Source organism: Penicillium pulvis (assembly GCF_028828015.1).
Source record: "Penicillium pulvis strain IBT 33274 chromosome Unknown scaffold_8_segment0_segment0, whole genome shotgun sequence".
Taxonomy (NCBI): Eukaryota; Fungi; Ascomycota; class Eurotiomycetes; order Eurotiales; family Aspergillaceae; genus Penicillium; species Penicillium pulvis.
In genome coordinates, this window is record NW_026643080.1 from 5,914,492 (window position 1) to 5,927,324 (window position 12,833).

At 49.7% G+C, this 12,833-nt stretch overlaps 3 protein-coding genes across 3 annotated transcripts; 1 reads left to right on the plus strand and 2 right to left on the minus strand.

Moving 5' to 3' along the window:
• Positions 1-519: 519 nt before the first annotated feature.
• N7503_011646 (putative nicotinamide nucleotide transhydrogenase) lies at positions 520-4,031 on the plus strand (the record flags this gene model as incomplete). Its single annotated transcript, XM_057071192.1, has 5 exons — positions 520-613; positions 679-3,576; positions 3,629-3,817; positions 3,871-3,945; positions 4,000-4,031. The coding sequence occupies 5 exons, from the start codon at positions 520-522 to the stop codon at positions 4,029-4,031; spliced, it is 3,288 nt and encodes a 1,095-aa protein (XP_056917803.1).
• Positions 4,032-4,681: 650 nt separating this feature from the next.
• N7503_011647 (uncharacterized protein) lies at positions 4,682-6,172 on the minus strand (the record flags this gene model as incomplete). The annotated part of the gene is made up of 1 exon (XM_057071193.1): positions 4,682-6,172. The coding sequence occupies one exon, from the start codon at positions 6,170-6,172 to the stop codon at positions 4,682-4,684; it is 1,491 nt and encodes a 496-aa protein (XP_056917804.1).
• A 3,601-nt stretch (positions 6,173-9,773) lies between these two features.
• On the minus strand, positions 9,774-10,916 carry N7503_011648 (elongation of very long chain fatty acids protein; the record flags this gene model as incomplete). The annotated part of the gene is made up of 3 exons (XM_057071194.1): positions 9,774-10,102; positions 10,161-10,443; positions 10,506-10,916. 3 exons carry the CDS (start codon positions 10,914-10,916, stop codon positions 9,774-9,776), a joined length of 1,023 nt encoding a protein of 340 aa, XP_056917805.1.
• Positions 10,917-12,833: the final 1,917 nt, after the last annotated feature.

Sequence of the window (12,833 nt, forward strand, 5' to 3'; positions counted from 1 at the left end):
AGTGCCGAAAGCCGGCATAACCGATATACTCCGCACGTTCATGACCGCGCTCCGACTATCGGCAAATTGGCCCAAGGTTGCGAAACGTTGGTTCCTTTGTCATTGCGGGGGGCGAGGTCTGTGGTACTATGACACCTTTTCGCTCAAAACCATTGGAAGATTTGAGTGGGCCTGAAGATGCCACAAATCACATTGTCGTGGCATGATTGTTCCAAACCTGCCTAGGTGTCGATGTGGAGAAAAGTGCCCGAACCGCTTTCCCCACGACTCCACCAACCCCACGGGGATCGCACAATTAAGGCTGCGACTTCTAGATTAACCGGGAGAACCGTGTCAAAAGGGGGCGCGTGCCGTTTCAGTGCAAGGTAGGAGTCCGAAAGTTTCTCCTCCCTGACTCCTCTTTTTCGGTCCTTTCTTCCCTGTCACTTCTCTTCCTTCCCTCCCTTCTTCTCCTCGTGGACACCCTGCTTCAGATGTGCCTTGACCATCTGTGATTTTTGTCCCTTCGCGACCTCAGAAATGAGTGTACCGCCCTCCTTGTGGTCGGCGCTAAGGCCGTGTCGTGCCTCTAGTGCACGTGCGGGGAAATCGTTGCTGTCAGTGACTCACGCGGGTAAGCTTCAATGTCTGGACAACTACCCCAAGAACCGAGAACAAAGCTCTAACAGATCCAATCAGTCTCCCAGGCTCGTCAGATTACCCTCCTTGCCTCATCGCAGAAGCAACTCTCGCTTCGAGCACCTCAATGCGCACCTCCATGGCCTTCCGTGTCTAAGCGAACCGCATCGACCACCACTCCGACTGAGGACCTTGTCCCAACCACCCCTTACACCGAGTTAATTGTTGGAGTTCCCCGCGAAACACACCACAATGAGCGCCGTGTAGCAATCACGCCACAAAATGTGGCTTTGCTCCTAAAGAAAGGCTTCTCACGTGTGCTGATTGAGCGTGGGGCAGGAGCAGGAGCACAGCTTCTGGATGATGCCTACCAGAAAGCCGGTGCCACAGTGGTGGACCGCGATGCTATATGGGCGGAGAGTGATATTGTTCTGAAAGTCCGAAACCCTCAGGCAGAAGGACCATTCAATGAGATCCAAGCTCTTCGTAAAGGCTCGACTATTATCTCCTTTCTATACCCCTTCCAAAACAAACCAATTGTGGATGCGCTGGCTGCCCGTGGAGTTACTGCATTTGCCATGGACCGTATTCCACGTATCTCCCGTGCGCAGACCTTTGATGCCCTGAGCTCTATGGCCAACATTGCTGGATACAAGGCTGTTTTAGAGGCTTCGAACCACTTCGGTCGCTTCTTGACTGGCCAGGTCACGGCCGCTGGAAAGATCCCACCCAGTAAAGTCCTGGTCATTGGTGCCGGTGTAGCTGGTCTGAGTGCAATTGTCTCTGCTCGCCGCATGGGTGCTATCGTTCGTGGTTTCGATACCCGCCCTGCTGTCCGTGAACAGGTCCAGTCATTGGGTGCAGAATTTATCGAGGTTGATTTCCAAGAAGATGGCTCTGGACAAGGTGGCTATGCTAAAGAAATGTCCAAGGAGTTCATTGAAGCCGAGATGAAATTGTTCATGGAACAAGCTCGTGAGGTTGATATCATCATCACAACTGCTCTCATTCCAGGAAAACCGGCCCCGAAGCTGATTACCAAGGAAATGGTCGCTGCTATGAAGCCTGGCTCTGTCATCGTAGACCTCGCATCTGAAGCAGGTGGAAATTGCGAAGCAACTGTTCCCGGTGAACTGTCTACCTACAAGGGTGTTACGATCATTGGTTATACGGACCTTCCGTCTCGTCTGCCCACTCAATCCTCGACGCTATACTCTAACAACATTATCAAATATCTGCTCTCCATGGCCCCGAAGGATAAATCCTTTGGAATTGATTTCAACGATGAGGTTGTTCGTGGATCCATAGTCACTCTGAACGGCGAAATCATCCCACCTGCCGCGCCGCCTGCTCCTCCTCCCGCTCCTAAGCCTGATACCGAAGCTGTTGCAGCGAAGAAAGCAGCGGATCTTGCTCTTACACCATGGCAACAGGCAACTCGAGATGTGACTACCGTCACGGGAGCCATTGGCGCCACCCTCGCTCTTGGAAAGGCCACAGGTCCCATTTTCATGGGCAATATGATGACATTCGGACTTGCTGGTTTGGTCGGGTACCGCGCAGTATGGGGTGTAGCTCCCGCTCTTCACTCGCCACTGATGAGTGTTACCAACGCTATCTCAGGAATGGTTGGTATTGGTGGCTTGTTCGTCATGGGCGGTGGCTATGTGCCGACCACTCTTCCAGAGTACCTTGGTGCCGTATCTGTCCTTCTTGCTTTTGTGAATGTGTCAGGTGGCTTTGTCGTGACAAAACGCATGCTGGACATGTTCAAGCGTCCAACCGACCCTCCAGAGTACCCATGGCTGTATGCCATCCCAGCGGTGGTATTTGGTGGTGGTTTGATAGCTGCTGCTAGCACTGGAATGTCTGGTGTGGTTCAAGCCGGGTATCTCGTCAGTACAATCCTGTGTATGAGCTCCATTTCTAGCCTTGCTTCGCAAACCACTGCGCGCCGTGGAAACATCCTGGGAATTTTAGGTGTGGCCTCTGGTATTCTCGCTTCCCTGGTTGCAGTAGGGTTCTCTACTGAGACTCTGACTCAATTCGCCGTTGTGGCTGGAACTGGTGCCGTGGTCGGTGGCCTGATTGGCCGTCGCATCACCCCTACTGGGCTTCCTCAGACCGTTGCTGCGCTGCACTCGGTTGTGGGTCTGGCCGCTGTTTTGACGAGTATCGGTAGCGTGATGGCCGACATCAGCGAAATCTCAACTTTGCACATGGTCACTGCTTATATGGGTTTGCTTATCGGAGGTGTGACATTTACCGGTTCAATTGTCGCGTTCCTCAAACTCGCAGGCCGCATGTCATCCAAGCCTATGATGCTCCCTGGTCGGCATGTGATTAACTCGACGCTGCTGGGCAGTAACATGGCAACCATGGGAGCATTTATAACAATGGCGCCTGCAAACCCTGGCATTGCTGCAGCTTGCTTAGGTACGAGTACCGTTCTCAGTTTCCTGAAAGGATACACGACAACAGCAGCAATTGGCGGCGCAGATATGCCTGTCGTTATCACAGTGCTAAACGCCTACTCTGGGTTCGCGCTTGTCGCTGAGGGTCTCATGCTCAACAACCCTCTTCTCACAAGTGTAGGCTCGCTGATTGGAGTGAGCGGTTCAATCCTTTCGTACATTATGTGCGTCGCTATGAACCGGTCTCTTACAAACGTTCTTTTCGGCGGGCTTGGTAATCAGGTGCAAAGCCAGAAGAAGATTGAAGGTGAAGTAACACAGACAAGCATCGATGACACTGTGGAAGCACTCTCCGGTGCTGAGAATGTCATCATTATCGTTGGTTATGGTATGGCCGTTGCAAAGGCACAATATGCACTTGCCGAGATTGTCAGCATTCTACGTGCTCGGGGCATCAATGTTCGCTTTGCTATTCACCCCGTAGCAGGACGCATGCCGGGCCAGTGCAATGTGCTTCTTGCTGAGGCATCTGTGCCATACGATAGTAAGTTCATCCGCCAAGTTATTAACAAGGGATGGAGCTAATTTCCTTGCAGTTGTTCTGGAAATGGATGAAATCAACGAAGATTTCAAGGAAACCGACGTTACCCTCGTCATTGGTGCCAATGACACGGTCAACCCTATTGCTATGGAGCCGGACTCCGCTATCTCCGGTATGCCTGTCTTACACGCGTGGAAGAGTAAGGAGGTCATCGTCATGAAGCGGGGAATGTCCAGCGGATACGGTAAGTACTTCGATTCATCGCCTTGGTTGCTACATGGCTAACTGCATACATAGCCGATGTGCCAAACCCCATGTTCTTCATGCCCGGAACAAGAATGCTCTTCGGAGACGCGAAGACCTCGTGTGATGGTAGGTTAAACCCTCTGAGAAGATGATAAGTACTAACCTCTTCTTCTTTTACAGCTATTAAAGCTGCCCTGGAGGCACGCAAATAGGTATATGCCTAGCATCACCCGCTACATGTGTTGATGCCTCTTTTATCAATCGCGTTCATAACCTTGTCTGGCATTTGCATGGTGATGCCGCTTTGCTCTTTCCCTTTCACGTAACTTTTTTCTATTGCTGCTCATGACGCACTACAATATACCATTCCCATTGCGTGGCTCCCCTGGCTATCTACGCTTCTAAAGGATCGACGGATAAGGACGAGTCATTCTTAGAGAAATATCATTCAACTGTTCTTGATTCTTATTCCATATTCTCTAGAACTAGGCCAAGGAGAAGCTAGTAACCCTCAAGATCCAACTAGCATCCCCATGATTGCTTCTTGGTCACGACCACTAATGTATTGGCAATTTCAATCTCACATCAGTTTCGCGACAATAAATCGAAAAGCGAGTCACCGAAGTGTTTGCCAAAGCAAGCACATATTCGAAAGGAAATAGCAAACAGTTTCATCAACTGGATCTAGCCCAGTCCCAATATCGATAAAATCAAAAAACGCCCGTGATCAACAGTATGAAACTGATGCCACGTATAGTAGAACCGAACAATAAATCAAGATCCAACGAAACAAAAAAAACAAAATTCCAACCAACGCCAGGAGATAACTTTCTCCAAATAAAAATCAAACATTACTAATTAATTAGACCTTATTAAACGCTCTCTTCCCAAGCTTCAACCCCATAAACCCACGCGAACTACCACCAGTCGCAGAACTAGCATGTCTCGCATGGCGTCTCTGACTCGATTTCCGCACGAGCCTCGAATCATAGTTAATCGTGTTAACAGCCGTCTGGCTGGATGACGCATAGGAAGCGGCACTCATACCCATCTCTGAGCTGATAGAATAGACGCTTGAGGTGGCAGAGTGTTTCCGGGTCATCCGGCGCATCATGGGTGAGCGTTGCGAGAAGATGTTTGAGTTGCTTGGTGTCAATGGAGCGATGGGACCACGCTTTGATGTATGGATATATTGCTGTGGTGGTGAAGAGCATGTTGAGGTAGGACTGCATGCCCGAGAAGAGAGAGATGCACCTTCGCTGTAGTGATCTGGAACGAAGTAGGTCCTTGGATCATCGTATGGTGAGGCGGGGCGTGGAGAGAAGGAAGGCATGCTGTTGCTGCTGTTACTGTTTGTGCGCAGTGCCGGGGGGCGGAGGCCTGGCTCTGTGGGTCGACGGGAGGATCGTGTGGTGGGGAATGGTTTCTCGGCGCCGGAGGTACGTGGGCGTAGGCGGAGACTTGATGGTCGCTCTTGCTCACGGGGGGATGGGGGGAAATAGGGGAGGACTGGAATTTCAGAAACCCTGTTTATGGTTGCACTTGCACCCGCGCCCCGCCTTACGGTGAGGGAGCCCTCGTGCAGAGTTGATAGGTCTGGGGTTGTGTGGGTGGACTCATAGTCTGTTGAGTGTTCCCGCGGTGATGACTTGGGTTTGACATCTGCCAGACGTGGAACCTGGAGATTGCCTTCGAGCTTCCCGTCGAAGATGCGAGATTCTCTGTTTCGAGCACTGCCCCGTGTTCGAGAATGGCTGGCTCGTGTCCGGGAACCCTTGGACCGTGATCCTAAGGAGTTAATGAAGACCAGGGTTGGACGAGTGGGTGGCTCCATCAAGGTGATCTTCCTCGCAACCTGGATCTCGGCATTCTCCACGGAAAAGATAGAAGACGGCGAGGAAGAGCGAGACCTTCTGTTGTGGGTTGGCGGTGTATTTGGCGAGACATAGATGGCCGGCTGTAGATAGAGATTCGGATCTAGTTCAGGAGGAGTCTCTGGTAGTGGAATCTCAAGAACCATGTCCTCTTCGGGGTCAAACACCCTGGTGTTTTCCGCAAAGGTCGCATCACTGCTTCGCTTTACCGTATCCATCGAGACGGGTCGTGGCCGTTTAACCACCGGGAATGGAGCCAGTAGGTGCTCTTCTCGGTCTGAATCAGGATCTGTGTGCGAGTTCTCATCGGCACTGAGGTCTGAATCGGTAGTTCCAGCTCGGTTCGAACCTACTAGCGAGGGGACCAAGTCTGGTCCGGCATCCGACTCGGACACATCTTCCTCGTCTGATTCGTATCGTTTCTGGAGGCTTTGTCGGCTCAGCCGGTGAAGACTCAACGAGGTATTGGGCTCGTACATCTTTGCAAGTCAAGTTATCCAGCACACAGCGTATGGTTGATCCAAAACGATAACTGTTCCAGACAGGAGAGGATAGACAGGAGACCAGCCCGCGGTGATGTAGTAGAGAAAGTAAGACGACGATTCCCCTCCAGAATGTAATAGCCAGAAAACCCAGAGAGGCCGGCAGGTCCCCAGGTTATGAATATAGCACAGACTGATCTAAGGAGATCCGATCCTGCACAACGGGGCTAAGGGAAAAGAAGGACTTTAAAGGTAGTGGAACCAGGATTAAGCCGCCCTCGATGCCATCCAAGGTTCAAGTATGAAGAAAAGCGTCCCACCCGTCAGGAATTGATCCACGGGAGGGGGGTGGGCTTTTTTAGACCAGGAAGCGCCTGCAGGAAAGAGGGGACAATCATTTTTGATCCCTGTCCACGTGTAGTGAAGTCAGAATCCTGTATTTGTCCCTGGCCGAGTGGCTTTTTTGGTTTTTTTTGGCTTTTACTATCTCCTGCAGGAAGAAGGAGTCCGCATCCTGGATTGGTCGAAAGTGTCCCCAGCTAGTGAAGTCGCCCATTGGTGGAGGATATCCACGCAGTACATGATTGGCACAGGGTGGCTTACAGCGCATCACCCTTGCAGCTGAGACCTGGGATGGAGAGGGGCGCTGCCCCTAAGGATGCTAAGGATTGGGCCGTTTCACCATACACGACGAGGCTGGGACCAAACTTTACAGCTGTAACGCCGGAGAAAAATCTGATAGATCAACGTGAGCTGTCGTTGGTCAGTTGGTCCATGCGCCTAACGCTGGGGCTGCAGCAAGTCAGGACTATGCGGTATCATTGGCTGCCGACGTCACTAGCAGAATGATCGCAGCAGCAATTAGATTGCAGCTGCACAACAGTAACGAAAATCAACGAACAATCCGAAATAGAAAAGATCGTCGCCTCGAGAATGAGTTCAAATCATACCACGGCTCGTTAGGAGATCCGAATGGGAAATCCCTTTTGGAAGCGCCCGGAGTGGGGATGGAGAATCAAGATGGAACCTCTAAACATTTGCCAAGTTAGCCGCCGCTACAGAAACAGTGGGGCAACGTATAACTCAAACACGCTACGACGAACTCCTTGGGGACGAAACTTCAGTGGAGTACGGTATCTTCCTACCGAATTTTCGTTCTTTTCTTTTTTCCATAACGCGTCGTCATGCCAGGGGGGGTAACGAACACGCTTCTAGTCAGGTACAGATAGGAGCCCCGCCCTTTAACCCTAAAGGGTCTAAGGGCCTATGCTATGCTGAAGGGCCTCAGGGGGGCCCGACCAGGCCTAAATGCCCAACACCTAGCCAGGTTTACAGTAAAGGATCTAGATTTTCAGGTACTCACTACAGGAGAATTCTCAGGGATCAGTACAGGCACAATCCATACCCAAATCCATTCTTTACCATTAAGGGCCAAAGGGGCTCGACGCCATACTATTGGGATAGCAATGCGAATAGTACATACATTGGTATAGCTGCACGAATTCTCTAGTTCAGTCGCTAAAAAGATTAAATCGGAGCCGAACTCCATGAAAGCAATAAAAAGCAATAAAAACTGGAGTCGCCCTTGCGTGAAGTGTATCGGCGAATTTGCTCCGGTTTATAGTACTGTGTAAGCCTCCGTCACGCTACTGTTTCGATTATTTATAGCCTAAAAATACACCTGACATCATGCACCAATAAAAACACCACGACCTCCAGAATCGAATCCATTACATACACCCACATCAGGCAAGGAACCTCCGGAGCTAATTGAAAACCTTGTCCTCAAAAACTTGATCGACAGGAACTTCCTCAACAGACCCAACCTTCTATCTGACAGCGGCGTGGTTCCCACATGAAGTATTGATACTCCGCTATATACGTATTCATGCAGAACTGGAACGCATGCCGTTATAACCGCCGGCCCCGAGTCCACTGTTTCGTATTGTCTGACTTTAAACTACTCCATCTACCGACATTCATCCCCTAATCAACTTTTGAATTGGTCTGGTCCGCCATGTCTCCGGACTCCCGGCGACTCGCCATGCCCCGTTGGTATGAAAACTCTTATTTCTAGCTTGTGCTTGTGCTTTGTCTGTGCTCGACGCCATGGCCATGCCCCGGTTGCGTGGGCCCTGCATACATACACTCGGCCTCGGGCTTACCCCAGCCAATTTTTGTCATTCCTCTACATGCTTACTGGCTTGGTTACGGGTACACAAGCAAGGCACATCTTTATCGAATCGTCTAACCTTCCGAATTCCCAAAGCCAGAGGCATAAGGTCCGAACGTATCACTTTGGCTTCGGATCTACAGACTATTGAATATCTCCCGGCCACGCTGCGTGGATGGCTGGCGAACGACCTGTCACTGCACGCTGCTGCACTCCACATTTGCTCCTATCTCCCATTACGTTGTCGTGGCTGGGATGACGAGGAAAGGCTGGAAGAAAGTTCAACAAAGATTAAATATCTCAATGATTGACCACGCCGTGCGCCGGATGGATCTGATCGGCCTCCGATCCAAAGGTTTACCATACTCGTCTTCAATGGATGGCTGGAAGGAAGGCGGGTTTGATTTCGAATCAAGTTGAGAGGATGATCTCTATCTCCTTCTCGGAGCTGCCATGCTTGCCATGCCGATGTTGGATCAGTCACTTCGTGGCGTTTATTTGTCCCCCGTTGCACACGCCTGTTCATGCATGGATCTACACCCCGGGTCAGTTCCTGCATGTCTGTGGGACCGACAATGTGATGCCGCACATTGAGCTTCAACTCTTCGTTTCCCCATCAACGCAGTATATTTGTTTTGCTTTTGCCAATGTGATGAAGCTTTGAGGGATTATGGTAGAGGACCATGGTAAGTGCTCCATTTTCTTTTGTTGTTCGCTTCGTTCTATCATATGGATTCATCCCCCTCGGATCTATGCTGCACTATGCGGGAAAAAATGACCTGCAAGTCTACACGGTCCATTGCAATATGAACTGGAGCCATGCAAATGCAAATGCCATGCTGGTATTCCTTGCGTAGGTTGCAAACCCAACCACCGAGTTACTAATGATCCGATCAAATTTCGCATAATGATTATTTTTAGTATGTGGCTTAATATCTATATTGCTAACAAAGGGCAGTCAAAAGGCCCGCCGCCAGCAGGCTAAAGGGTAACAACGACAAACATGAACAGAAAATGACATTATAAAATACAACCGAACTGAGACTTTCCGAAAGCCCGTTCGAATGAAGAAAAATGAAGAAAGAAAATGCCTAGTCCCAGGGGTTGATTTCCCTCTCCCGACATCGGACATCAATCCCCCCGACATACCATTTCTCACAAAGCCCATGTCGCATAGACCGCCAGACCGTCGAGCCTGGCATCGTGAAAGGTCGTTCATTAAAAACAATTAGAAAGTGAATCATCATGGAGCAGGGACAGCGTCCTTCAGCTCCTGCTCGCATGTTCGAGGTACGAAAATGTTCGTATAACTTTCTGTCCTATTATTTTGGGTGGTTCAATGCACTCGCCGTACTCAAGGCAATGCTCATCTTGCCACTCCACATGCGCGACTAAAGCGCATTGAATAGGAATTCAGCAAGTCACTTATGCCTTGCGGGAGCGAGTGACCGGGCCGTTGGAGCGGCCGGTGGAGGAGGCAGAGCCGTTGGACTTGGCGCCGGCAACGGGGGAGGGGATCTCGAAGTTCTTCATGTCGATCAGGGACTTCTTGCCGGTGTTGCGACGGGGACGGCCGACCTTAACCTCCTTCTTGTAGGTGGCGATGTAGAATCCAATGAAGAGGAACAAGTACGAGGTGATAATAGCAATACCGGCGAAAGCGGCGAACTCCTCACCGGCGCAGCTGCCCACGCTAGGAGCCCAGGGGAAGTAGGTGGAGGAGAAGTAGCTGTAAGAAGCGAAGTAGATGAAGCCTGTGCGCAGTCATTAGCATAAGGATAGTAGATAGAAATCAAGTCCAGGTGTACTTACCGACGTCAATGACGAACTGGAGGATCTGCAGCATGGTGATGTACTTCTTCCACCAGATACGGACACCACGGGCACTCTGGAAGTAGTACCAGTACATCACAACGTGGACCAGCAGGTTGATGGTGATGGGAACCCATTGCACAGCAGTCAGACCAATAAGCTGAGTGTAGCACAGAAGAGCAGTGGCACCGTGGTGGTAGGTGTGGAGGAAGGTCAGGGGCTTCTTCTTGAGGACAAGGAAAACGGTGTCGATGAACTCCCAGTACTTGTTGAGGTAGTTCAGCTATTAAAGGATTGAGGTCAGTGACATCGCTCTTCAACATATATGCGCAATTTGATACTTACGTAGTAGAGAACAATGAGAGGCTGGGTCCAACCACCATTGTGGTCACAGATAGCGTAGAAAACGCCGTGGTTCCAGAGGGTGGGGATCAGCTGCTCCAAGAACAGGACCAGCAGGACACCACTGATGATAGTCAAGATCAGGTTGTGAATCATGAATAGAGTGTTAAGCTTGAAGGCGGGGAGTTTCTTCATGACCTCACGGCCACCGAAAATCACCACGTAGTAGGTAACCATCATCATCGCGGTCTCCTTGAGAGTGGACATGGGGGTCACACCCTCCTGGAACTTGAACTCGCTGGCCGGGTATCCATTGACCACTTCAAAGGCCTTATCGAAGATAGGCCACAGGTGCACGCCAAATGGCCGATCAATGGACGGGAGGGGCACATTCTGGAGAATCTCGGCTGCCATGGTGAACGGGGGTCCGATGCGATGGACAATGAGGCCGAGGGAGAAAGAAAAATTAAAAAAGTATTAATGAAGAGGCCGAGTCAAGGAAATGGAAGTCCTTTTCTCGCACGCAGTCAACAAAAAAGAAATGGAAAGGACCGACGTTGTAAGAAAGAAAAGACAAACAGGAGAACAAGTTACTTTTTGCGTCCGGCGCGTCCGCTGAGTTCCCAATGGGGCCTAGCGTCGCCGTAAAAGGGGGAAAATCAGCAGCCGTTCTGTTCCGGACAAAACGAGCCATTGCCCTCAACCATTTTATGCAGATCAGGTCATTATAATCTTATCGAACTCTTTGAATTTAATCCCTTCTGATATCCGCTACAAGATCTGTGGTCTGTTCTGGTGGTAGTTATGGTGAAAAGTGTACTCGGGAGTGTCACATGCGCATTACTGTTTGCGGGGATTAGCCCCGAGTCTTTTCTTTTATTATGAGAAAATTGATTTTAGGTAGGATTCAATTTGACCATTGCAGCATCCTCCCTCGTGTCTAGCTGAGTTTATCGGTGATTTCTTGAAATTCCTACAGGGTTACAATCAGGCCCCCATCACTAGGAATTGTGCACCATCCACAATGGGATCCTATACTCCCCCAGCCGAGGCTGCATTACCCCTTTTTGTGGCCAAGTACCCCAGCCGATGCGGGTAAGGCTTCGATTATTGATCGTAGAGCCCGAGGCAATCTCCGCACCTGGGACTAACTCGGTGTAGATTCTCAAATGGATCCATAGACCCTGATTATTAAACTTCCAGGTACCGCCTCATTCAGGTACACGCCTAACCTCCTGAGGCCCCTAGTAACATACATTTGCATTGCCATGAGGTAATTTATACAGTTAATCATTTGTTGAATTCAAATAAAAAATTTTACATGAGAACGTAGTAAGAAGCTCAATAAACGACACCCAATCATTTTTTCGGTTTTGTTTTTCCCACGTTGAAATATCTAATCCCATGTCTCCCATTGGACAATGGAAGTTCACTCACACTTCGGCTCTTCAGATATCACCCTATTTTCACTCATAATTATAACGACATAAGATGTTAGGATCCTGGTCATCCATAGGTCTATTCCAGTTGGTTGAAATTACACTTGACTACCAGACTGTAAGAACACTACGTGCCACTATATGGTTCGTGCAACCTGGCCGGATAACTACGTGAAAGAAGTCCATACTCTTTAAGCCTCATCCTGCCTAGCATAGTCGGTGTAACCAATTGGGAGGGGCTCTTGCAGAGTTGAACTTACCTTGGCAGGTGCTTAAGCTCCAGAAATCGATGTGGGCCTCAAGTCACGGGGTACATCGAAGATAGTATTCATTGAATAGCCTCACTTGCACTTCCAGGCAACCTCCACGAAAATTTGTCCATTGATTTGGTACAAACGACACCTAGTGAGAGGCGCGACTAATTTGATTAGGGTCAATTAAAGGAATTCAACGTCTAACCTGCGGAGAGACCGCTTACGACGCTCGTGGTACCATAGTGGGGGTCATATATCCATAGATTATTGCCCTCCAAATTCCAAGTTGGGCTCCCACTAGACCACGCGGGCTGTCAGACTCAAGTACACCCTTACAAGGTCAATGAATCTCTACATTGCGATGTTAATCGTTTTTAGGGAAGACCAACCCGAACTTCAATAGAAAACCCTCAATAATGCCAAAGTCGGAGTGTTTTGCGGTAAAATAGAACAAAAACATGTCCAAAGCAGAGAAAGGATCACTCAAACTAGTCTTCCTGGCCTACATCGCTTTATTCATTCTCATTTCCTTGCCGTCAAAAAAGATAGGTACACTAGCTCAGTTCTTGGTGTCTGAGTGACTTAGTATTCCAGAAAACCCCAAAAAACTTCCAAAATCTGTTCGGAATTATGTTCCG